This window comes from Oncorhynchus nerka, linkage group LG15, assembly GCF_034236695.1.
Source record: "Oncorhynchus nerka isolate Pitt River linkage group LG15, Oner_Uvic_2.0, whole genome shotgun sequence".
NCBI classification, from domain to species: domain Eukaryota; kingdom Metazoa; phylum Chordata; class Actinopteri; order Salmoniformes; family Salmonidae; genus Oncorhynchus; species Oncorhynchus nerka.
The window spans coordinates 41,486,884-41,514,287 of NC_088410.1; the positions used below are offsets into that span (position 1 = coordinate 41,486,884).

General features: G+C 41.5%; 1 protein-coding gene and 1 long non-coding RNA gene across 5 annotated transcripts in view; both read right to left on the reverse strand.

Annotated features, from left to right (window-relative positions):
- Positions 1–18,120, reverse strand: part of LOC115142676 (serum response factor-like) — a 28,029-nt gene extending 9,909 nt beyond the window's left edge. Inside the window, exons 1-4 of one of the 4 annotated variants that reach the window (XM_029682319.2) lie at positions 17,219–18,120; positions 7,705–7,974; positions 787–1,042; positions 87–248 (exon numbers count right to left, since the gene is read on the reverse strand). In XM_029682319.2, coding sequence (XP_029538179.1) covers positions 87–248; positions 787–1,042; positions 7,705–7,974; positions 17,219–17,674 — 1,144 coding nt within the window. In that variant the 5' untranslated portion in view covers positions 17,675–18,120. The other 3 variants (XM_065001600.1, XM_029682320.2, XM_029682321.2) reach the window with 3 other exon arrangements.
- Positions 18,121–21,909: 3,789 nt separating this feature from the next.
- Positions 21,910–26,450, reverse strand: LOC115143589 (uncharacterized). The gene is made up of 3 exons (XR_003865658.2): positions 26,315–26,450; positions 23,381–24,378; positions 21,910–23,212 (listed from the first exon to the last, which is right to left on the reverse strand). It is a non-coding gene; the product is annotated as an uncharacterized LOC115143589 (long non-coding RNA).
- Positions 26,451–27,404: the final 954 nt, after the last annotated feature.

The window sequence follows — 27,404 nt, forward strand, 5'->3', positions numbered from 1 at the left end:
GGGTTGATTTGCAATTCAAGGAGAGTTGATGCTTGGAAGTGTCGCGGCATGGAAACAAAACGCGGCGGGGTGAAGAAGCCCCTGACCTGTGAGCGAGACAGTTGCAGGTAGGCGGAGCAGGGTGGTCTGCTGGCCCTGCTGTGAATGCCCTGCGGTAGCGGTGGTGATGCTGGTCTGGGCCAAGGGGCCCTGGAGGGCCTGCAGGTGACTGAGAGGAATGGTGTGCGTGCCAGGGGGAAGCGTTGCGCCTAGAGGACGCGCAGAGAAAATTAGCGGTGCACAGGTCTCTCGCAGTGGAACCGGCACATAGACCAAGAAAACTCAAAAACACATAACACAGTGAGAAGGACCAAGATAGAGGGAAAATGGACACAGCCACACAAACAAAACAGCCACATAACACAGCATGACTGGCAAAACATACTCAAACACAGTCAGACATAACACAGCCTCACAGACAGAACAAAGCCTCAGACAAAATACAGACAGCTTCACAGAAAAAGAGTGTTACAGAAAAAAACACAGCCAGACAAAGTCACAGACAACAAAACACTGTCAAAACACAGCCAAAAAAAAACAGAGGAAAACATTTTTTATTGGGGTGCAATATTCTCAAAAACTATATATATACAAAAAAAAAAAAAAAAGACAATTCTGAAGCAAGGGAACAATTCAGGGGGGTGAACAGAAGTAAACAAAGTTGGGTTCAACATGGAGGGGGTAAATGATAAGGCAAAGAAAGTGGGATAAAAAAATTAAAAAAACAGGATACCCCCCTTCACTCACCGGACATGAGGGTGAACCCTCCGGGTAGCATGACGCTCGTTGACGTGGCCGAGGTCTTCAGCACCGTGCCGTTGGCACTGCTGGTGGCACTGTGAGTATTGATGCCCGCCGAGACCTGCCAGCAGGTGGCAGGGATGCTGTTCTGCAAGTGCATGGCCACAGAGGAGGAGGAAGTGGAGGATGAGGAGGTCGACGTGGGTTGGGTGTTGACACCGGCAGGCAGATTGGCCATGGTGAACGTCGGCTTCATCATGTCCTGAGAAATGGAGAAAGCAGAATAATATTTACGATATTGATCTGTTAACAGTGCATTTGAAGAGAGTCTACTTACATAGCTTATGATACGTAGATAATTTGATAGCCAAATTTATACAGATAAGGGGATGTACCAACCAAATGTATTTGCTTTTTCTCATGCCAAAAAACAATGCAGATAAATTATGCGCTCTGTCCATCTCAGTCAGCACAGTTGGAGTGTTTTTAGATTTGACAAGTTGCTGATACAAGTCAAGGATTTCATTGAAGGGCTAAGCTTCAACTCCTGGACACAAGTAGTTTGTGAGCAAGCTGGCATGCTAACTATCTTTATGAAAATCAAGCAAAGCAAATTTGAGTCTGGGGATGGGAGGGGAGAGACAGGGATGATGAGATGAGATTCAATTTCGAACAAACAACGCTGGGAAATAAGACTCCTCGCCTGAGTTGGCAAACTATCAAAGAAAATAGTTAAATATGCTCATGTAGCTCACCAAGATCAAAGTCAAATAGCTCGCTTGCTTTGGTAGCAATTGTCAAGTAAAAAATATATACTGTCCGTAAAATGTATGTAGTATGTATAAACTGAAATTAGAAGCCTAAATAGTGTTGTCCATTAGTTTACTCCAATTAGGGGAGGGAGGGTAGAGTTAGTAAATAATCAAATGAAAATATATTTAAGATAATATACCGTGCATTCGAAAAGTATTCGAACCCCTTCCTTTTTCCACATTGTTTCGTTACAGCCTTATTTTAACATGGATTAAATGAAGTGTTCCTCATCAATCTACACACAATACACCATAACGACAAATCAGAAACTAAGAGCAAACCAGATGGGAGGCGTATCGCTGCAGAATGCTGTGGTAGCCATACTGGTTAAGTGTGCCTACAATTCTAAATAAATCACAGTGTCACCAGCAAAGCACCTCCACACCTCCTCCTCCATGTTTCACGGTGTGAACCCCACATGTGGAGATCATCCGTTGACCTACACTGCATCTCACAATGACAAATCTAAAATGTGGACTCAGACCAAAAGGACAGATTTCTTGGCCCAAGAAAGTCTCTTCTTATTGATGCCCTTTAGAAGTGATTTCTTCACCGCAATTTGACCACGGAGGCCTGATTCACACAGTCTGCTCTGAACAGTTGATGTTGAAATGTTTCTTATTTGAACTCTGAAGCATTTGTTTGGGTTGCAATTTCTGGGGCTGGTAACTCTAATGAACTTATCCTCTGCAGCAGAGGTAACTCTGGGTCTTCCTTTCCTGTGGCGGTCTTCATGAGAGCCAGTTCCATCATAGCTCTTGATGGGTTTTTGCAACTGCACTTGAAGAAATATTCAAAGTTCTTGAAATTTCAAAATTTACTTTAAGACATGGTCAGTCATGATGGACTGTCATTTCTCTGTTTATTTGAGCCGTTGTTGCCATAATATGGTCTTGGTATTTTACCAAATAAAGCTATATTCTGTATACAACCTCCATCTTGTCACAACACAGCTGATGCATTCAGTTGTGAAATGCATTTTCTTCTTAACAATGCACACCTGTTAATTGAAATGCATTCCAGGTGACTATCTCGTGAAGCTGGTTGACAGAATGCCAAGAGTGTGCAAAGCTGTCAAGGCAAAGGGTGGCTACTTTGAAGAATCTCAAATATATTTTGATTTGTTTAACACTTTATTTTTGGTTACATATGATTCCATACGTGTTATTTCAATGTTTTGATGTCTTCACTATTATTCTACGATGTAGAAAATAGTAAAAATAAAGAAAAACCCTGGAATGAGTAGGTGTGTTCAAACGTTTGACTGGTACGCACAGACATTTTTAAATATATGGGGGATTGGAAATGAATCAATCTATCTGCAATATTAAAGCCGATTTACCCCTAAAAAATGTATAAAATGCAACATGGAGTGTTGGTCCCATGTTTCATGAGCTGAAATACAAGATACATTTTTTTCCAAACGCACAAAAAGCTTATTTCTCAAATGTTGGGCACAAGTTTGTTTTCATACATGTTGGTGAGCATTTCTATAAGTATTTCTGAGTAATAAAACTATTTTATGGGGGAAAACTTTGATTGGCTGGGCCTGGCTCCCCAGGCCCACCCATGGCGGTGCCACTACAGTCATATAAAATCTATAGATTAGGGCTTAATGAATTTATTTAAATTGACTGACTTCTTATGAACAGTAACTCAGTAAAATCTTTGAAACTGTTGCATGTTGCATTATATTTTGTTTCAGTATAGTGTAGATCAGGGGTGTCAAACTCATTCCATGGAGACCCAAGTGTCTGCAGGTTTTTCTTTCTTTTTTCATTAAATTAAGCCCTAGACAACCAGGTGGGGAGTTCCTTACTAATTAGTGACCTTAATTCTTCAATCAAGTTCAAGGGAGGAGAAAAAACCCAAAGACACACGGCCGTCTGTGGTGTAGAGAATCATTGTACCATCTAAACCGATGCGAATTATATTTTCCATAACCAAAAATATTGTATTTTAAGCTGCTGTACAAAACTTTAACCTCTACGGGATGGGCATCTCTAAACCGGGACCGTTGTTGCTAACGTGCGCTAATGTGACTAGAATGACGCTGTATACAACAACCAACGTTCCAGGACATAGACATATGGGCAGAAAGCTTAAATTACTGTTAATCTAAATTCAGTGTCCAATTAACAGTAGCTATTACAGTGAAAAAAAGACCATGTTATTGTTTGAGGAGTGCACAACAACAAAACATTTTTTTTATCACGGCAACAGGTTTGATACATTCCCCTCTGAAGGTAAATAATGTGCTTCCATTCAGTAATCTTGCTCTGATTTGTCATCCTGAGGATCCCAGACAAACTGTAGCATAGTTGTGTTTGATAAAATACATTTTTATGTTCAAATGTAGGACCTGGGATCTACAGTTTGACCCCACACCAATCCTGCTCAGACATCTAGATGTGTGAAAGTGTATAAGCTAATTATCCATTATGTATGACATTCCTGGGAGTGTGTCAACTTAATTTTGCATTTTTGTATGTTCTCTATAGTTATGTACTTAAATGTATAAATTCAACACATTTGGGCAAACTCCTGGCAGACTTAATACATAATAGTGCGCAGTAATGTAATTCTTCAGTCTGAAACTTTGCACACATCTAAATTACAGCTAGACTCCCACCTTAAAGTATGGCCTTGCATCTCAAAGATGATTGGGGGGGGGGAATTCAGGTTTTTTTGTTTGTATTATCTTCTACAAGAGCTAAGGTGTTAAATTCTCCTACATTAAATTTCACATTTCCACACACTTCAAAGTGTTTTCTTTCAAATGGTATCAGGAATATGCATATCCTTGCTTCAGGTCTTGAGCTACAGGCACTTAGATTTGGGTATGTCATTTTAGGCAAACATTTCATCCTTGAGGTTTTTAACTTAAGTAAAAAAAAGACACACAAAAAACGTAAGTACAGCAAGCATAGAAATAGCGCATATAAAACAGATCTACTGCTTCATAGACTTGCTTTCAATGAGAATGACAGATTTATAACACACATTTCTATGTGAATTTGGCCAGGTCACCCAAACGTGACATATTGCAGCTTTAAATGAATCAAGTTTTAAATTAGATGAAAAGGAGACTGGAGTGCCACTTTAATAGTTGCCATGTACTTTCTGAGCTTGCATTGGGTGTATTCACTGTCAACTGCACTGTTAACGTGTGTCCCGTTTGTAGCGCATCGGAGAGCAAAATGCAGATGTGTGCCGCAGTCCTACTCAGATGTGACTGTTTGGCTTAGTAATAAACAAAAACCTCAACAAAAGATCATGCAAAGGGGAAACTTGTACAGCAATACTTGGGCAGTAGGCTGGCTGGCTGGCTTCTAGTCAACTGCAGGACATGTCAAGTGTGCCGACAGCAATGCTGCATTCAGCCGCACGCACCTTTGTTCCAGCAGCGCTAAAAATTAACGTTTGAAGCGCTTATGGTAATGTCAAAATAACATTCGTTAGTGGTGAAACTTATTTCTATTGAATATACAGTCAGAAACCTAATTAAATTATCAATGATTCACATACACACAACAAAAAACATACAAAATATATATATATTTTTTTTAAAGAAAACAATATTGAATATAAGGTACAGCATGTAAAATGGACCTGTATCAAACTCTCAACGATGGGACATTTTAACCATGGCTGTTTTTGGGGGCCCACAGGGAGGTACTACTTCAGGGGTGCAAACTCATTCCACAGAGGGCCGAGTGTCTAAGTTATTTTGTTTTTCCCCTTTCAATTAAAACCTAGACAACCAGGTGAGGGGAGTTCCTTACTAATTACAAGGTAGGAACGAAAACCCGCAGACACTCGGGCCTCCGTGGAATGAGTTTGACACATATACTACCTGAATGTGTCCAATTAGAACAAAAATAGTTGCTTCCTGGTTTGCAAAACGTTTTGCTACGGTGTGCCCTACTGAACAAAATCCTGTTGGGGAATGGGGTGTTTGAGTTAGTACGTACTAACATATTGAACAGACTCAACTGACCGCATTAATTGTCTTGCATTCATTATTGTGCATTCTAGTCTAGGGCACTTGGTTTCCTTTTCTTTCTAGAGGACATCTACAGCCTGTATTTATTTTTAATTTTTAATCCCAGGCCCCCGTCCCCTCAGGAGGCCTTTTGGTAGGCTGTCATTGTAAATAAGAATGTGTTCTTAACTGACTTGCCTAGTTAAATAAAGCTTTTTCTTTTTTAAAGCCTATTTGAACAAGTTATCCCTCTGAGCATAAGTCCATTTCCTCCTCCAAAAACAGTTGCTGAACGAGTCTCTTCCAAAAGAGAGGGGACAAAACTAGTAAACAAACAACCCGGGGTCTCGCGGCTCACCTCCTGTCAGGGAATACCACCACCTCACGAGCTCACAGCCGGTCTCTTTACCGAGAGTAAAGCAAACAATGAAAACCTAGGTTACAAGTGTTATGCCCTACTAAGTTTGCGTTGGATGGCCTGTTTCTTGTTATGACACCGACTGTGGGCGTCTGTCTGGCTGTGGTCTGATTGATTGAGTCCAGAACCCCAGCCAAGCCCACTTTTGCTCCTGAATAGCGTCCCTGTCCATCTGTATTTCAGTGTTCCTGTGACAACAGCTTCCTTGCACCAGCGTGCGGCTCTACCTCGTCGTCTGTACTGTCTATCAGTGCTTTGCACAACACGACAGAGGTGACTAGTCAGACAACCCTTTAACCTCATTTAAAAAGGAATTTCCTCTCCAGAGTGAACAGTGAGGATTCTTCCCACCACATCAGCTGTGAGCCGAAGTAGTACCGTGGTTCATCAACAACCAATTATATTTCAAAGCAAGTCTGGCTCTTGGTTGAGTAAAGAAGCTTAATGAGCAGAAAAATCCCCCGAATCCTAGCCACAAACACTGATAATCTAACACAGAATTAGTTTCCATTTAATCAAACCGCGCATCATGATGACATGATTTGTTGTCACTGGTCATAAGCTTCACTGCTCTAAAATGGGGGTCAATGGGCCAGTCATTAATACAAAAATATTGATGTGAACTTGTGTAGCTCACGCTATAATTCCAAAGTGAAAGTGTAGGCCTGTGCCTGGTAAATGAAGCCAACTACATGACCATCCGAGGAAGCGACCATTTCTTCCCCTCTGCATTAAACCAGGTGAGAGATGAAACTTTGACCTCAAGTGGACAATAAGGCTCAAGACTAGCCCAACGAAGGCCCTTTTTATTTACTCAAGCAAAAGATTTCGCTTCGGGTAGGTGTACGTCGCTGAACCTCCTCACATAGAGCTCACCATGTTTCCTTGAAAATCACGGTCTCCAACCAACTCTGAAAACAGCTGCAGCTTATATGGAATGCAAGCAGCCATCTGCCAAGAGAGGAACTAGAGGAAACCATCCCATATATGGACAAAGAGGCCAAATCTTATTTTTATCAATCTGCTGTGAAGCATTTCAGATGTGTTTATTTTTCATATGCTCATGAATAACAGTGAAGTCTAAGGAGACTTAACAGTTAACCCATCGGTCAGCTTTGGTTAAAGGACCCTGTAGTGATGTCAACCGTTTAAGCAATATTATATCCTGTGAGGTTGAACTATGACTTTGATCCAACGATTTGTTGTTGTTGCGTAAATAAATCAAAATTGGTGGCTACAAAAGTTCTCTGGCTTAAAGTTTGTTCTCCCACACATTTAACCAGAATAAGACGGTGAAGCTACCACTGGCGAGTGCCTTTAATTCTAACACAGTCTGAGATTAAGACAGCCAACACCCTTTTCAAGGGATGCTGAATGCAACTACAAGTTATGACATTCTACACTGGTTTTCTTTCCGGCACTGCATAGTAACCTAGCAAACCTCTTCGGTTCTGAAGCCTGTGCCCATTTCCCAACAGGAGAAAGAATGAACAGCGCAACAATACACCTCTTCCACATTATTATTATGCACAGTAGGCCAAAGAGTGACATGTTTGTTAATCTATTACTTTGAAAATCACCTCCATGCAACTGCTATGCTAAAATCACCATATAAAGACAGCATTCGGCAACTCGATGCGTGGTAAGCCAGGTGCTCTGAAGCAGCTATCCGTTGCGTTAATCCCAGGAGACTGTCTAACCACCTCACCTTGGTGGGCTCCGCGCAGCCGTCACCCTCCGACACCTGGTAGGTGAGGTCCGTCTCCTCGAAGCCTGTGGCGCTCATGCGCTGGTCGGTGGACGGGTCGTTGCGGGGCGGCGAATCGGGCGAGTTGAGGCACGTCTGGATGAGCGCCTTGCCCGTCTCACTGGTAATCATGGGCTGGAGCTTGCGCGTGGCAAACGTGTAGACGTGGCCCGTCTCGCTGGCCACCAGGAGGAGGACCTGGGTGCCCGTTAGAGTGGAGAGCTCGTAGGCCTGGGGGAGTGGGAAGAGGGATGAGAGAGCGCCAGGCATTAAATCAAACTTAATGTAGCCCTTTCCACCCACTGTCCCTGTCATCCCATATACGGGTTGAAAAATGTTTGTCATTGATAAGTGCCTACATTGGAACGCAGTGCCTGTAGAGTAACATGTTATACATGGTACAGAGCTCAGGTTCACCACTTCACAGCGCTGTATGGGTTGACTGACAGCTGTTCTAAACTTGACCATGTGTGCAACAACAAGATGCCCCCCATCCTTCCGGCTAAACTGGGCTACTTTTGCACATTTGTTGTCTGAGTGAGGGAAATGCTGTAAATCGAGAGGAGTCTATGTGTTCTGAAAGATGAGACATTGAGGGTTATAATAAATATCGCTTTGATGTGTGCTTCACATTTCCATATTTGAAGACATACATTTACAGTATCAAGCTTTACGAGCGCTGTTTGATCCACAGTTACAAGGACGATGTGTTATACCCTGGGTTGTCCTGAACACAATGAGCTTATGTTTGTCGTATTGTGAAGACAATTAGACGCGAACACGTACTTAAATTCACTAATTCTATATGCACCAAAATTACAATCTGTTTCTCTGAAGTGCCTTTTGAAAGCCTAAGACTGAGATCGTATTTTATAACGTGGCTAGCCATGTTGGCAATAGAATAAGCTTTCAAATTATGCCCACCTGACCCAGATTGCGATATATAAATGTAAACAGCAATGGTATGACGGTGGGGACACAGAGCTGTGTTCAAAAATAAAAAACTACAAGTGTGCTTGCCTCAGTTCCTCAATGGTAAAGCTAGGAGAGCTCAAAAAAAAAGCACCTTATAGTTGAAAGTTCTTTCCTTGAGTCAAACGTGCATTGAAATGAATAGTTAACGTTGCGTTATGGTAATGAGCTTGAGGCTGTATTCACGATCCCGGATCCGGGATGGCTCGCCGCAAGAAGTTAACCTGTTGCGACGAGCCATCCCGGATCCGGGATCGTGAATACAGCCTCAAGCTCATTACCATAACGCAACGTTAACTATTCATGAAAATCGCAAATGAAATGAAATCAATATGCTAGCTCTCAAGCTTAGATTTTTGTTAAGAACACTGTCCTCTCAGATTTTCAAAATATGCTTCTCAACCATAGCAAAACAAGCATTTGTGTAACAGTATTGATAGCTAGCGTAGCATTTAGCGTAGCATTTAGCGTAGCATTCAGCAGGCAACATTTTCACAAAAACCAGAAAAACATTCAAATAAAATCAATTACCTTTGAAGAACTTCAGATGTTTTCAATGAGGAGACTCAGTTAGATAGCAAATGTTCAGTTTTTACAAAAAGATGATTTGTTTAGGACAAATCGCTCCGTTTTCTGCTTCACATTTAGCTACGAAAAAAAGCTGTATCCAGGATTGTGTATATCTATCCGCAAGCTCATTAGCATAACGCAACGTTAACTATTCATGAAAATCGCAAATGAAATGAAATAAATCTATTTGCTCTCAAGCTTAGCCTTTTGTTAACAACACTGTCATCTCAGATTTTCAAAAATATGCTTCTCAACCATAGCTACACAAGCATTTGTGTAACAGTATTGATAGCCTAGCATAGGATTATGCCTGACATTCAGCAAGCAACATTTTCACAAAAACCAGAAAAACATTCAAATAAAATCATTTACCTTTGAAGAACTTCAGATGTTTTCAATGAGGAGACTCTCAGTTAGATAGCAAATGTTCAGTTTTTACAAAAAGATTGTGTTGACAAATCGCTCCGTTTTCTCCATTACGTTTGGGTAAGAAAAAAAACAAAAATTAAGTCATTAAAACGCGAACTTTTTTCCAAATTAACACCATAATATTGACAGAAACATGGCAAACCAATGTTTAGAATCAATCCTCAAGGTGTTTTTCACATATCTATCAACGATAAATCCATCGTGGCAGTTGACTTTCTCTTCTGAAGAAATGGAACGGCGCATGGACCTAAAGATTACGCAATAATTTTGACACAGGACACCGGGCCTGGTAAATGTAGTCTCTTATGGTCAATCTTCCAATGATATGCCTACAAATACGTCACAATGCTGCAGACACCTTGGAGAAACGACACAAAAGGGCTGGCACATTTACAGCCATATAAGGAGACATTGGAACACAGCGCCTTCAGAATCTGGGGCATTTCCTGTATGAAACTTCATCTTGGTTTCGCCTGTAGCATTAGTTCTGGGGCACTCACAGATAATATCTTTGCAGTTTTGGAAACGTCAGAGTTTTTTCTTTCCAAAGCTGTCAATTACATGCATAGTCAAGCATCTTTTCGTGACAAAATATCTTGTTTAAAACGGGAACGTTTTTTATCCAAAAATTAAGAGCGCCCCCTATCTCGAAGAAGTTAACTGACTTGCCTAGTTAAATAAAAGGCATGTATAAAAAAAATAATAATCGTAAATCGGCGCCCAAAAATACCGATTTCCGATTGTTATGAAAACTTGAAATCGGCCCCAATTAGGCGGTGTCAGCGGAAAGCCCATAAAATTGTCAGAGACTCCAGTCACCCAAGTTATAGACCATTTTCTCTGCTACCGCACGACAAGCGGTAGCAGAGCGCCAGGTCTAGGTCTAAAAGGCTCCTTAACAGCTTCTACCCCAAGCCATAAGACTGCTGAACAATTAATAAAATCGCCACCGGACAATTTACATTGACACCCCCCTTCCCTTTTGTACATTGCTGCTACTCGCTGTTTATTATCTATGCATTGTCACTTCACCCCCACCTACATGTACAAATGACCTCAACTTAACCTGTATCCCCGCACTGACTCGGTACCGGTGGCCCCTGTATATGGCCTCATTATTGTGCTACTTTTTTATTTTAGTCCACGTGTTAAAAAATGTCTAGCTCTTCTTGAACTGCACTGTTGGTTAAGGGTTTATAAGTAAGCATTTCACAGTGAAGTCTACACTTGTTGTATTCGGCCATGTGACAAATAAAGTTTGATTTGATATAAATGCAAAACCATTCATACAAACTCCTGAGCAACACTAACAGTTCCCTTTACCTGTAGACAGTCACTCATAACTGGCTTCATTGAGCTCTACACAGCCCAAATCATTTCCCTAATTTATGACAAGTTTTTCCTTTTTCTAACCAGCTTAATCCCGAAATCAAAATGACAGTACATTGATATTCAATGCAAACATTCTACAAATGTGCTCTGACAACACTTTTGGCACAAACACACAGAATTCCTTAGCACTGATGCAATGTGGTGTGGCAGCAAGCACATCTTCTAACTAACAAGTATTTATTGATATTGGAGAGAACAATGAACGTGGTCTCTGGGCTGTGGTCCTACAAGTGGAGAGAGTCAGGCTAGTGATTATTGGGAGAGTAAGAGGTAAATGTTTCTGAACGAGCGCATTAGTTGCTTAGAGCAGTGCAAGGCCACGTTCAGATGGCAAACGTTGTGGATAATTGCAAATAGAAATGTCATGAATAGAACTAACGGGATTCCTTACTTAGAATGTCAGAAGGTCATGTTTGTTCCACACAGGCTATTAGTACCACGACCCAGTGCCCTACTTAATGCAGCCTAGACCAAGCTTCCTTCCAACAGGCATAGCTATTTCTTAAAAGCTTTTAACAGGATCTCGTTGAGCACAAGCTGTTGTTTCTAAGGGGAACCCCACAGCCATGCATAACATTGTGCCTGTGTACGCAGCAGGAAGCATGGCTCTAACAAGCTCAGAGCTCCCAGGCACTATTGTAGTAAGAGGGGAGGGGCTCTTTTTTGGCAGCAGCCATTGGCCAGTTGGCTGTGTATGCTATTCAATGAATTCAAGCACTTTATGGTGCTCATAAAACTGGAACGACATCAGAAAGCAACCAGTGTTAGTTAGAAAACAAGGCTACAAAGACAGGAAGTGGCAAATGATAGGAAGGAGAATATAGAGTTGAAGAGATTGAGCGAGTTAGGCCTAGCTCTCCTGTATCCTCCACTTTGCAGCAACACTTTCTGTAGGTTGTCATTTGTGCGGACACCCACCCACACACCAACCCTGGGCTGGCAGGTAACGCTCTTAACCTAGTGGTTAAGAGCGTTGGGCCAGTAACAAAGATCGCTGGTTCGAATCCCCAAACCAGCTTGGTGGAAAGATCTGCCGTTCACCCTTGAGCAACACAACTTCTCTCTGGGCCCTGATGATGTCAATTACGGCAGCTGCCTGCACCTCTCTGATGCAGAGGGGTTGGGATAAATGTGGAAGACACATTTTGGTTGAATGCATTCAGTTGTCCAACTGACTAGGTATCCCCTTTCCCACACAGTATATGCACAAGTGGCATTGCATCATTGCAGAGGGGAAGGAACCTTGTGGTTGCCTAGGCGCCTACACAGTATCGCTCTGTAAGGAGGGGGGGGCGTTGGCAGTGCACCATGGAGGAGCAGTGATGGCTCAAAGATGTGGCACATCAAAGTAGCACCTTACTCCATCTTCCACATTGCAGTCTGATTTTCCAAGCGATCCAAAGCCTCCTGGGGTAGCAGGTAGCCTGTTGCGTACACAGGCACACCCCCAAATACAACTGCTCCCCGGGCGCCGTGGATGTAGATTTAGGCAGATTTAGGCAGCCTCCTACAACTCTCTGAATCAGAGGAGATGGGTTAAAAGTGGAAGACACATTTCAGTTGAATGCATTCAGTTGTGCAACTGACTGACTTACTTAGGTAGCCCCTTTCATTGCCTGTTTTGTAAAAAGAGGTTATCAAACGTTTTTTTGCCCCTCCCTGCTGCATACAGCATACCTGGGTACGAAAATCTGTTAAGTATCCCTGCCCTGAGTGGGATTGTTTAACTCCTGAAGGCCTTCGCAGACTGTACATAAGAATTGGTCTTAAGAGTATTGCGTTACACTGTGCAATATTAGCAAATTAAAATATTGATATCAACCTGGCCAGATTGTATGATTTGCTTCGGTTCTGTCGTCACATTCGGCGGTTATCTTGCGAGGCTACGTCAACTGCAGCGGTGTATTTGATCTGCACATGTGCCGGCAGCACCAGTCTCACTCAATGCTCAGGCACGAGTGAATGGAGTTCAGAAAATAACATCTTACAAATAGTTCACATAAACTTTATATGTCCGAACTCAGAATCAAAATAGGCTTCCTCAAAATAACATGGTTGCTGTGGAAGAATGTTGTGCATTTACAGTGGGGCAAAAAAGTATTTAGTCAGCCACCAATTGTGCAAGTTATCCCACTTAAAAAGATGACGCCTGTAATGTTCATCATAGGTACACTTCAACTATGACAGACAAAATGAGAAAAAGAAAATCCAGAAAATCACATTGTAGGATTTTTTATGAATTTATTTGCAAATTATGGTGGAAAATAAGTATTTGGTCAATAACAAAAGTGGACATTTTGTCTTTGCAAAGGCCTTAATGTAATCTACTCATAGTACAGTTTAGGTAGCCTAACAGATAACTGGCCAAGTTCCCTGAGCTTAAAGCCCCTTTGAGTAGGAAACATGAATTCCCAGCCTAAATACCTCCCTGCTTCTCAAACCAAATGATCTCCTTCACCACACACTTACTAGCCTGCGAACAAAGGTTGAGAGCTTCAAGTTCCTTGTGTGCAAATCACTAAAGGACTTAAAATTGTCCAAATGGCGACAGCTCCTCTTCCCCCTCAGGAAGTTGAAAAGGTTTGGCATGGGCCCTCAAATTCTCAAAAAGTTACACATTAAGAGCATCTTGACTGGCTGCATAAGGTTTCTGGATCGAAGCCCTGAGATGACAAGGTAAAAATCTGTCGTTCTGCCCGTGAACAAGACAGTTAACCCACTGTTCCCTGGTAGGCCGTCATTGTAAATAAGAATTTGTTCTTAACTGACTTGCCTAGTTAAATAAAGATTTAAAAAATAATCATTGCTTTGTATGGCAACAGCACCGCCCTCAATCGCATGGCACTACAGAGGGTAGTGCAGACAGCCCAGCACATCACTGGGACAGAGCACCCTGCCATCCAGGACCTTTTATCAGGTGGTGTGAAAGGAAGACCTAGGGAAATCATTAAAGACTCCAGCCACCAAAGCCAAAGACTTGTCTCCGCATCAAGTCTGACACCAACAGACTTCAGAACAGCTTCTATCCCCATGGCATAAGACTGCTAAATAGCACTGACACTCCAGCACACACATTTATACTGACTCTACACTAGAGGTCGACCGACTGATTTTTCAACGCCGATACCGATTATTGGAGGACCCAAAAAAGCCAATACCAATTAAATCGGCTGATATTTATTTATACACATTTGTAATAATGACAATTACAACAATACTGAATTAACACTTATTTTAACTTAAATTGGTCTCAAATAAATAATGAAACATGTTCAATTTGGTTTAAATAATGCAAAAACAAAGTGTTGGAGAAGAAAGTAAAAGTGCAATATGTGCCATGTAAGAAAGCTAATGTTTAAGTTCCTTGCTCAGAACATGAGAACATATGAAAGTTGGTGGTTCCTTTTAACATGAGTCTTCAATATTCCCAGGTAAGAAGCTTTAGGTTGCAGATATTATCGGAATATTTACCTCTATACCATTTGTATTTCATATACCTTTGACTATTGGATGTTCTTATAGTCACTATAGTATTGCCAGCCTAATCTCGGGAGTAGATAGGCTTGAAGTCAAAAACAGCGCAATGCTTGAAGCACAGCAAAGAGCTGCTGGCAAACATAGGAAAGTGCTGTTTGAATGAATGCTTACGAGCCTGCTGCTGCCTACCACTGCTCAGTCAGACTGCTCTATCAAATCATAGACTTAATTATAATAAACACACAGAAATATGAGCCTTAGGTCATTAATTGTTAAATCCAGAAACTATAATTTCGAAAACAAAACGTTTTATTTATTTCAGTAAAATACAGAACCGTTCCGTATTTTATCTAACGAGTGGCATCCATCCCTAAGTCTAAATATATACAATAAATTCATGTTAGCAGGCAATATTAACTAAATATGCAGGTTTAAAAATATATACTTGTGTGTTGATTTTAAGAAAGGCGTTGATGTTTATGGTTAGGTACACATCGGTGCAACGACAGTGCTTTTTTCACGAATGCACTTGTTAAAGCATCACCTGTTTGGCAAAGTAGGCTGTGATTCGATGATAAATTAACAGGCACCATATCGATTATATGCAACGCAGGACAAGCTAGATAAACTAGTAATATCCTCAACCACGTGTAGTTAACTAGTGATTATGTTAAGATTGATTGTTTTTTTTACAAGATAAGTTTAATGCTAGCTAGCAACTTACCTTGCCTCCTTGCTGCACTCACGTAACAGGTGGTCAGCCTGCCACGCAGTCTCCCCGTGGAGTGCAATGTAATCGGAGTCCAAAAATGCAGATTACCGATTGTTATGAAAACTTGAAACCGGCCCTGCCGATTAATTGATCGACCTTACACTACACACACAATCATTTACACTCCTGCTACTCTGTTTATCATATATCCTGATGCCTAGTCACCTTACCCGTATGCATACCTAACTCTGTCACTCCAGTATCCCTGCATATTGTAAATATGTTATTGGAACTGTCCCTGTATACAGCTTCTTACTTTTGCATGTTTTTGTTCTACCTTGTTATTTTGTAGAGCTTGCAAGAAAGGCATTTCCGTGCACTTGTGACATTAAAAACTTGACCACAGCCCTGAGGAACACATGCATGCTGCTGCTGTAGTCCCATTTGACAGACTTATCTAGGATGAGGTTATCGCCCTACACATGATGACCCAACCTAAATGCAAATAGTGTCATACCTAACCAAACAGGCCAGATCAAACAATATTTGAGCTGCCTTGAAAAGAAAGTGGCTTTGGCAGCAAGTATTTGCATGCTCAGGTTTTTACTGGGCTATAACTTGGGGAGGTGATTGCTGGAATGCATTAAAATGTTCTTCTCGCCAGTCTCTATTGATCCTCTGTAGAAGCTGAATTGTTCTACAAAGCTAATCAAGTCCTGGAACTATATAGCAGCTCATGAAAAGTAGCTACTCTGGACAGCCTAATCAAGAACCCTGCATGAAAACATTGTTTTATCAATATCATCTATAATGGGGCCATTGAACTCAAATGAGTTCGCTGTAAGTTACCACATAAAATAATTATACTTGGCAGATAGAACTCAATCTCTATTGATGGTGTTAAATCAGGTTTCCTGGAAAGGTGTCCCGCAGGGGGTCGATTCTGGGCCCTTGTATGCCGATGATACTGTTGCTTATGCTATTGGCCCCTCGGTTGACCAGGCTCTCTGAATCACAGTCTGCCTTTATTGTATTACAGAAAAACTTTGTCAAATTAGTAGTGAATGCATCTATAAGTAAGTATATGTGGTTTTCTAGAGCGCATAAAAATATGTCTGATTTAAGCATATGTACTTTGGATGGTGTCCATATAGATAGTGTCCGTGCTTAAAATGATCTTAGCATCTGGATAGATGAAAAGCTATCTTTTAAAAAGCATATTGATGAGTTAGTTAAGAAGCTCAGAATTTAGTTTCTATAGAAATAGGTCCTGCCTCTCGCTAAATAGTAGAAGGCAGATTACGACCGACGGGGCGTAGACTGAACAGACTATGGCGACATCACCTATATGAATGCAGCTACCACTTCATTAAAGCAGTTAGATGCAGTTTATCATAGTGCTTTATTACATTATTATTCTTGTACCATATTTGTTGAACAATCTTCAAAATGTGATGTTCTGGTGCTTCTAGCGCAATTCAGAAAGCTGATTGAGGACCTCATTACTGATGAATGCGTTTGTTTTTTATGACCGTGTTTTTCCTTTCTGCTTGCATTTTGATGTGCATTTTCCTGTAATTTATGCAATTCAGAGACCTTGGTCTCAGTATGACTCAGTGATAAAAAAAATATTTAAAAAACAGGTTAAATCAATTAGTTAGCTGTCAGGTCATCACTAGTTACCATAGCCCCCGTCTATTTTTACAATTTCTCTTAAAATTGATTTTAAACCTAAGCACACTGCTAACCTTATGCCTAACCTTAAATTAAGACCAAATAGCACATTTCTGTTTTTATGAATGTTTACCATAGCGTCAACACTTGTGGCTGTGAAATGGAACGTCTGCGCAGGTGTGGGAGCATGAGCACAGGTTGGCAGCATGTCTGCAATGAAAACAGAGAGATAGATGACTGACAACTAACCTTCTTCATAATGCCAGTCTTCCTCTTGCTAAAAGTTGTGTACCGCCGAAGTTTGTTGTCTATAAATTCCATTTTGATCTTGACTCGTCCGCGGGTTTTCTTGCCTGGCTTTGCCCCTGTTGCACCTCCCGTGACACCACCATAACCTCCCGGGGGTTGCCCCATAGACGTCGTCGATGCAGCGACTTCCATCTCAGCTCTCTCTCGTTTCACCCCTCTTCGGTCCCCGGCTGAACCCATGGTATCATCATCATCCCCGGAGTCGGACTCTGGTTCAGAGCCGCTGTACACCACCTCGGCTGAGTATTCTCTGATTCGGTCGTCAAACCTTCCACCTTCGGCACCACTCATGTTCGTTCCTGGGTTATTAACTTGCAGAGCGGTCAACCCAGTCCCATTTCCAGGTCGTGCGCCCCCTGCTCTTGTACCTAATCCTGCCCCGTTTCCCCCCAACATTCCGAACCTGTCCCCCAGGCCTTCAAACCTCTCGCGCCGCCGCGGTCGATGGACCCACTGGGTTTATGCGTAAATGAGCGATGTTGTGATCGAACAGAAATTATTCAAAAACTGTCCATTCCTCAATTTGTTGGTGCAAATTGTCGTGAAATCCAACTAACCGAGAGATAGCTAGCTAGTTAAATGGCATTTAGCTAACGACTTTATCAACAAGTAAAGCCTAGCTAGCTAGCTATATAGTGCTGTTGCGTGTTCTCTGTGAGCTTTAGGAAACACGGTCAAATGAATTAGCACAGATTAGTGTAAACGAAAGAAATTGTCCATGGCATATAATTTACCATAACTGTGCAAAGTTGTAGTTAAAAGTTGTTTCCGCCTACAACTAATCAATCAAACCCAACCCCCTACTCTTCTCCACATAAGGACATTTCGATTTACACCCATTGGTATTACTCCGCGATCACATATAGTTCACAACGAAAACGCTTGACCATTCCCAGTCTCTCTTCCAAAATAGATCATTTATGCTATTAACATCTGCAAATAGTCTCCCTTTGAAAATACATTTTAGATGTACAAGAGCAACACCTTTAGCGCGCATGAATTATATCTTGGGAAACGTTCTTTCGAGATCTACTTTCCGCCATATACAGCCATACATTTCCTTTTATGGTGTTGTCGCTCCTTATTTGGTGAGTCATAGCTCCAAACAGAGAGGAAGAGAAGAAGCGAGAGCATTTACTCCGCTCAAAATCTGTCTGCGTGAGATCAGCCCTTTTTGTATAAAGGTCCATGACAGTGTCGAATTGCGTGAAGCTTATTTGAGCGAATAGAAGTCTCGTCATGGTTAGGCCGTTACAATGTACTAATGTACATTAGTAAATTGGATGCACATGGCATTCCGGCAACTTTGAGAAAAACTACGTGGTTGTACATGTTATTATCACGCGTATATGCCCTCTCATTTTCTAGAATGGTCCCACCTGATCTCGCCTGCCTTCAATCATTGAGGACATGCATTTCCATTGTTAAGAGAGGACACTCGGTTATCTTGGCAATATAATAGATCATCTTTGCCCTTACAGGTTGTGATTGGACGAAAATGCATCCACATAGTTTCGTCATTGAAAAGAGACAAAATGAGTGTTTAATTGGATAAAAGTTATTTGAAAAATGTTCCCCCAGTGACATTTGAATAGTTTTACCCGTAAACTACCAACTTTTCTTGTGTTCTGAAAATAGGACGTCAAGTCAAATACACCCCAGTGTAAATGTGATGATAAATTCTCGAGCATTTTTAATCACAGCAATACTTTTTATTTACTCATATTGGAACAGTAAATAAAACGACATACAGCATTTGTCAACAGTGTTGGACCCATATCGATTCTTATTCCATATTTGGGACACCATGTGAATTCAAAGGAAAACAACCATGCAACATGAAGTATTCCAAATGTATCTTTTTACGAGTTGTCTTGAAGAGATTCATCAAACAGATTCAGTTTCACTAAAGACTGTAGACTTTGCTGTAGCCACAAGGTGGCGGTATAAGTATGATTTCCACAGTCAGGGAAGTTGTAAGGCAAGCCACGTTTATTTATTGTTCAGGCTTATGCAAGGCAAACTTTGCATGTAACCATACATACAACAAAACAACTGTTATAGCACTCATGCTGCATTTTGATGCAACATGCAAACACTTTCTCCAGCACTGGTTCCAAACGAGATGTGCATTCCAGGGGGTTGGTAGCACCTTAATTGGGAGGACAGGCTCATTGTAGTGGATGAACCGGAATGAGTGGAATGGTATTAAATACATCAAACAATTGGTTTCATGTGTTTAATGATATTCCATTTGCTCGGTTCTAGCCATTATTATGAACTGCCCTCCCCTCAGCAGCCTCCACTTGTGCATTGTCATTCTACCACAAGACATGCTGCCTTAATGCCTTAAGAACATGGTGTGACCTACAACCTCATGCACCAAGTTCATAAAAACACGTTGTCTCGTATTCAATTCTAACCTACTCTACCTGACAGACAATCATACAGCACATGACCAAAAGTATGTGGACACCTGCTTGTCGAACATCTCATTCCAAAATCATGCCCATTAATATGGAGTTGGTCCCCCCTTTGCTGCTATAATAGCCCCTACTCTTCTGGGATGGATTTCCACTAGATGTTGGAACATTGCTGCGGGGACTTGCTTGCATTTAGCCACAAGAGTATTAGTGATGTCGGAAACTGATGTTAGGCGATTAGGCCTGGCTCGCAGTTGGGTGTTTCAATTCATACCAAAAGGTGTTTGATGGGGTTGATGTCAGGGCTCTGTGCAGGACAGTCAAGTTCTTCCAACACCAATCTCGACAAAGCATCACCCTTTGTGAACGGGGGAATTGTCATGCTGAAACAGGAAAGGGCCTTCCCCCAAACTGTTGCCACAAAGTTGGAAGCACAGAATCGTCTAAAATGTCATTGTATGCTGTAGTGTTAAGATTTCCCTTCACTGGAAATAAGGGGTCTAGCCCGAACCATGAAAAACATCCCCAGACCACTGTTCCTCCTCCACCAAATTTTACTGTTGGCACTATGCAATGGGGTAGGTAGCGTTCTCCTGGAATTCGCCAAACCCAGATTTATCCGTCGGACTGCCAGATGGTAAAGTGTGATTCATCACTCCAGAGTAAGTGTTTCCACTGCTCCAGAGTTCACTCCAGACAACGCTTGGCATTATGCATGATGAAGCTTGTGTGCGGTTGCTCGGCCATGAAAACCCATTTCATGAAATTCCTGACGAAGTTCTTGTGCTGATGTTGCTTCCAGAGGCAGTTTGGAACCACTTCGGGAATGAGCCGTTGTTGCTCCTAGACGTTTCCACTTCACAGCACTTACAGCTGACCTGTTCAGCTCTAGTGGGGAAGACATTTTATGAACTTACTTGTTTGAAAGGTGGCATCCTATGATGGGGCCATGTTGAAAGTCACTGAGCTCTTCAGTATGGGCCATTCTACTGCCAGTGTTTGTCTATAGAGATTGAATGGCTGTGTGCTCGATTTTTATTTTTACACCTGTCAGCAACGGGTGTGGCTGAAATTGTCAAATCCACTAATTTGAAGGGGTGTCCACATACTTTTGAATATATAACGTACCTGTTCACGCAATATTATTTATTTTTTTATTTTATTTTATGTTTGGACATACCTACTCATTCCAGGGTTTTTCTTTGTTTTTACTATTTTATACATTGTAGAATAATCAAAACTATGAAATAACACATATGGAATCATGTAGTAACCAAAAAAGGATGTTAAACAAATATAAATATATTTTAGATTCTTCAAAGTAGCCACCCTTTGCCTTGATGACAGCTTTGCACACTCTTGATGAAAACCTACTCGAGTGCTCAGGACCTCAGACTGGAGCGAAAGTTCACCTTCCAACAGGACAAAGACCCTAAGCACACTACCAAGACAACGCAGGTGTGGTTTTGGGACAAGTCTCTGAATGTCCTTGAGTGGCCCAGCCAGAACCCGGACTTGAACCCGATCGAACATCTTTAGAAAGACCTGAAAATAGCTGTGCAGAAACGCTCCCCATCCAACCTGACAGAGTTTGAGAGGATCTGCAGAGAAGAATGGGAGAAACTCCACAAATACAGGTGTGCCAAGCTTGTATCGTCATAACAAGTAGACTCAAGGCTGTAATCGCTGCCAAAGGTGCTTCAACAAAGTACTGAGTAAAGGGTCTGAATACTTATGTAATGTGATATTTCCGTTTTTTATTTTTAATACATTTGCAAACATTTCTAAAAACCTGTTTTTGCTTTGTCATTATGGGATATTGTGTGTAGATTGATAAGGGGAAAAACTATTTCATCATTTTTAGAATAAAGCCGTAAGGTAACAAAATGTGGAAAAAGTCAAGGGGTCTGAATACTTTCCGAATCCACTGTATCTGTAAAGTCCCTCAGTCGAGCAGTGAATTTTGAGCACAGATTCAACCAGAAAGACCATGGAAGTTTTCCAACGGTTCGCAAAGAATGGCACCTATTTGTAGATGTGTAAAAAAAAATATCAGACATTGAATATCCCTTTGAGCATGGTGCAGTTATTAATTACACTTTGGATGGTTTGTCAATACACAGAGTCACTACAAAGATACAGGCATCCTTCAGTAACTCTATTGACAGAGAGGAAGGACACCGCTCAGGGATTTAACCATGAGGCCAATGGTGATTATAAAACAGTTGCAAAGTTTAATGGCTGTGTGATAGGATAAAACTGAGGATGGATCAACAACATTGTAGTTACTCCACAATACTAACTTAAATGACAGAGTGAAAAGAAGGAAGCCTGTACATGATACAAATATTCCCAAACATGCATCCTGTTTGCAACAAGGCACTAAAGTAATACTGCAAAACATGTGTCCTGAATACAAAGCGTTATGATTGGGGAAAATCCAACACAACACATCACTAAGTACCATTCTTCATATTTTTAAGCATGGTGGTGGCTGTATCATTTTTTGGGTATTGTCATCGGATAAGAATAAACAGAATAGAGCTAAGCATAGGCAACATCTTAGTGGAAAACTTGGTTCAGTTTGCTTTCCAACAGACACCTTTCAGCAGGACAAAATCCTAAAAAACAAGGCCAAATATACACTGGAGTTGCTTACCAAAACGACATTGAATGTTCCTGAGTGGTTTTGCCTAGAAATCGGCTTGAAAATCTATGGCAAGGCTTGAAAATGGCTATCTAGCAATGATCAACAGCCAACTTGAAGAATTTAAAAAAGAATAATGGGCAAATATTGTACAATTCAGGTACAGAAAGCTCTTAGCGAGACTTACCCAGAAAGACTCACTGATGTAAACGCTGCAAAGGGTGTATTAACTCAGGGGGTTGAATACTTATCTAATCAAGTGTTTTATTTTCCTTTTAAAAATGTATATATTTTTTTACAAGTGTTAGAATTCTACAAGTGTTAGAGTCGTTGACAAAAAAGTACAATTAAATCAATTTGTATCCCACTTTGTAACACAACAAAATGTGCTGAAAAGGGTGTGAATACTTTTGGAAGGCACTGTATCTGCCATGATGTCAACCGGCGTATCTGTGACGATCTGTAGGGGGAAGGCCACTAGTAGTCCGTCGGGGGCCTGGGTGAGAAGGCCGGTCCCAGGCCTGTCAACTGCTGCCCCAACATCTACTGCTGACTCACCATCAGCATCAGCAGGTCAGGGCTGGAGGTGTCGGGGTAGTCTGCTGTACTAAAGTCTGGACTGCTGGGAGGCCAAAGTGCGAAGGGGCTGCCCGGGTCATCGTTCAGGCCTTCGGCCTTCATTTACTCTTTAGTTTACTGCTCCTTGAGGATCATCTTATTCTGCAGCTGGGACTTCTCTATGGCTGGAGATCAGCTTGCACTCTGTCTCTTTCACAATGGACTCCAAGGGCTGGTACGGGTGGAAGGGACTGTCTGCAATGACAGGGTTATCCTGTAGGGGGCACTGCCTCTGCTTGGAGCCACCTGAGACAGCCACACAGGACAACACAACTAGTTAGTTACAAGGTTGTACCATCTAGTATTACAGTAATCATTATAACGCTTTGATGCCTTGTGTAGTCTACTGGTGTTAGGTTGTCTTCTTGGTCAGGGAATTAACAAAGTTAGACCTATATTTACTGTTGGGCTGACCTTTTGTGATGACGGGTGCAGGTGTTGTAATGTTAGAAGAGACTCTGTCTGGCTCCACAATGGCCAGAGCTTGGAACTCATAAGATGTAAGGAGATATTACAAAAGTATAGTTGGTATCAATATTTGGTATCAACTTGGTGTCAATACAACTCCATCCAGACAAATAAACAAACATGTTTGTAGAAGTACAGTAGTTATTTGTCTGTTAGTAACTAGCGGTCCCTACCTGAGAGGTGTCATGGGAGGGGATAGGTCCTGCGCGGGGACCGACAGGATGTTGTTGGGTTAGTTGAGGAGGTAGGACACCACAATGGTGTGACCACCCTTAGCACCTCCTTCTCCTCTTCACTCACTTTCCTTCCGTGTCCTCCTCGTCGCTGCTGGACGATTCTAATATCTCGTTCATGTCCATCTTCCAACTGTCAGGGACCACCTTGATTTTGAGGAAATGCACTGCCCCATTCAGTACTGGGAATAGCCAGAGCAAGTCAAGAGTTACAGATTAATTTAATCTCAATTCAGTTGAATGAGACATTTGATTTCCCCATAAGAATGGCCATTCAGTTCCTGAACTAAAATGGAATTGTGAGTGCCGAGTTCCCTAGGTGAGCCCTCCTTAGGTTTACTCGACAGGAACTCAGGCTTAGAGATGCTGTCGATGTTAACTTCATGGATCTCCTTTCATGCAACAGTGTGACTGAAAATATACAACACGCAATAACATCTAAATGCATGCGCATTCAGCTAAAAATGTTACCAATTGTAAGACTTTATTAGCAAAAAATACATGCATATTTACATTGGCCTTGGCTAGAACCGGGCCCAAAAAATCAAACAAGACATAGTATTTGTTAACTGACCACAATTTCTTCATAACTATTTGACACAAAAGTAGGATACACAATGCTGACACTTTGGATTCTGCAAATGAGCCCGCCAAACATTGGTCCTTCTTGACTTTCATTAGAGGGGTTCTGTCCCCCTCCCATTCATGTCTCTGCAAGACAAACAGGAGCGAGTAAAACAGACACATGGAAACATATGAGCGTATTCAAGCAGTCATGCATCTAAACAACACCCAGCCTACGATCTAAATGGCATCCTATTCCCTATGACAAGGGTGTCAAACACCCAGCCTACGCTCTAAATGGCACCCTATTCCCTATGACAAGGGTGTCAAACTGAATCAGCACACAGGCCATAGTGAAAAAACACAACAAATTTGCAGGCCAGACATTAGGTCTATTAGGTCTGTTTTTACAAAACAACATGCATACAATTGCCACCCAAACTGGCCATTGTTTAGTTAGAAAAAAAGATAGACCTTTATGCCTACTTATGTACATACTGTAGGATACTGTATAGAGCAATTTAGCATATTAAAACAAAAGAAGAGATAAATAATGTGTCCAGCCTTTGCTGCTAGATGTGCATAATATGCTGTGACTCTAATCAAAACTCAAAATAACCTAAATGTAGCTAGGTCGTTGAAACATTTAAACATAAAACATGTTTATTGTTTTTATGGATTGCATGGATGGATCACTGTTACGGATACAGTTATCCTGTGTGTGTGTTTCTTTTCTCTCCTTCTCCCCTCACAGGTGAAAATCATCACTCCCCAATCAGTCAACAATCAATCATCAATCAGAAGACACACCTCTTCCTACTTCCTATCCTATCACAGTTCCTTCCCCATGGTTTAAAAACCCCATCATTTGTTTGTTCTAGAGCTCAAACTCTCTGTAAATGCCATGTCTGTAGGTCTCTGTGTTTCACTCTCGCTTTGTGTCTTAACCTTTCTTTTGTTTAAGCACCTCATAGCACTTTGTCATCACCTGTGAGTATTGTTTTTGGGTTATGGTGTTTGTTGCTGGTGGGAAAAGGGGGAAACCAAGACAAGTCGCCCATGGGCATACACTACCCGTAGGTGAACTTTGTTAAATACACTAGTTAGAACTGGGCGGACCACCCACTGTATTTTTGGTTAGTTAGTTGTTGTTAAAGTAGGCTAGTCTAGCTTAGGGGTGTTTTTGAATACTTATTGTTTCTTTTCTTGGGTCCAGCTCAGCCCCTTTTCCTGCTCCCCCCATTACCGTGTGTTTATAAATAAACCTAGAGTTTGACGGTAGATTTCTGTTGTCGTGGTTATTTCGTGCACACTTTTACTTTGTCACAATAATAATTTGCATGAGTTATGTTACGGGTCTCATTACCATCCCCCCCCTAGACTGTCGGGCCAAAAGGGATTCGTAACAATCACCAACCTGGTCTCAGAGCATTTCGGATTTACATACAGAATAATACGGAATATTTAATTTAGTATGATATTTTATTACAGTTTGGTACTGTATGGTTACATAAGACAGATGGTTACCGTGCTTCTACACCTGCATTGCTTGCTGTTTGGGGTTTTAGGCTGGGTTTCTGTACAGCACTTTGATATATCAGCCTATGTAAGAAGGGCTATATAAATACATTTGATTTGATTTACTTAAGGCAAAAACAAAGTAGGGTGGTTGGTTGGGGTGGATGTGTGGGAGTACAATGCTAACGTCTAGCAACCCAAAGGTTGCGAGTTCAAATCTCATCATGGACATCTATAGTGTTTTAGCTAATTAGCAACTTTTCAACTACTTACTACTTTTTAGCTACTTTGCAACTACTTAGCATGTTAGCTAACACTTCCCCTAACCCTAACCTTAACCCTTTTAGCTAACCCCTCACCTAACGCTAACCTTAACCCATGTAGCTAACCCTTTCCCCAATGACTTAGCAAACGTAAGCCACTTAGCTAGAATTCGTAACATATTATACATTTTTCAAATTCGTAATATTTGTATGTTTTTCAAATTTGTAACATATGTTACAAATTCAAAATTTGGATTATATCATACGAAATGGGTGATGAACATTCACAAATGAATACATACCGTTTTTTCTGTTTTGATTCATTGTCAAGTTTAAAAACCGAAGCCAGACTGCAACATTTTAGTAGCCTAGCCAGGACTGTGGCATGTGTCTATGTACACTTTCCCTCCGCTGCGAGCTGTTAACTGGACATACAAAAGCGGCGTAATTGACGTTGAATTCAAAGATGCAAGCGCATCAGGAGATGGCTCAACTGTTGACTCATTTATACTCGCTTGTGTGTCCTATTGTCATTAAGTAGTCATTTATACCCATGTGTGAATCCTTTATTTTACAATATGTTGACAAGCAAGATTACATTTTCTGTAGGCTACAGCAATGAATCTTCAGAAGCTTAACTTGGCATGGACGTTAAGCCTATAACCCTTTAAACTTTTGGCCCGGTAGGAGATTTGGTCAGTGCCATTAGTAATGATATGATATATCCCACTGGCTGGCTCTAGTGTGTGTGTGTCTGGGAAGTGTGTGGCAATGCACTACTGTTTGGCGTGCATCACGTTGGCAGTGCTTGCTGTGGCAGCTCATCGCGGGGCAGTATGGAAGCAGGCCAAAATGAATTGACAACCCTAATCATTCCACGGGCAGGATAGAATTGTTTCACAGGCAGTTTCAGCCCACAGGCCTTGTGTTTGACGCATACCCTATAAAGTGCACTACTTTTGACCAGAGCCCTGAGTGCCCTGGTAAAAAGTAATGCACTATGAAGGGAATATGGTGAGATTTGGGAGGCACACCCACACTTATGCAAACGTGTGAACAACTCATGCAAAAAGGATGTGAATTGACATGAACTGTGCTTCATAGAGATGAGGCCAGAGGGTGAGGTCTCACCAGGTCAGCCCCCATCTGCAGCAGCACCTCAGCCACATCCGTTCTCACAAGCGTACGTCAGCGCCGTATATCCTGTCACCGTTGTGGCATGGACATTGGCTCCTGAGGACAAGAGCACATGTGTCAAATTACACACAGAGGGTTGTATGTGTGATCAGGTTAACAAAGCAAAACTTTGGAGGTTTCGGTGATAGCCAAGTGAATTTGGAGGTTTCGGTGATAGCCAAGTGAATTTCGATAATGGATGAATTGATGATGAGC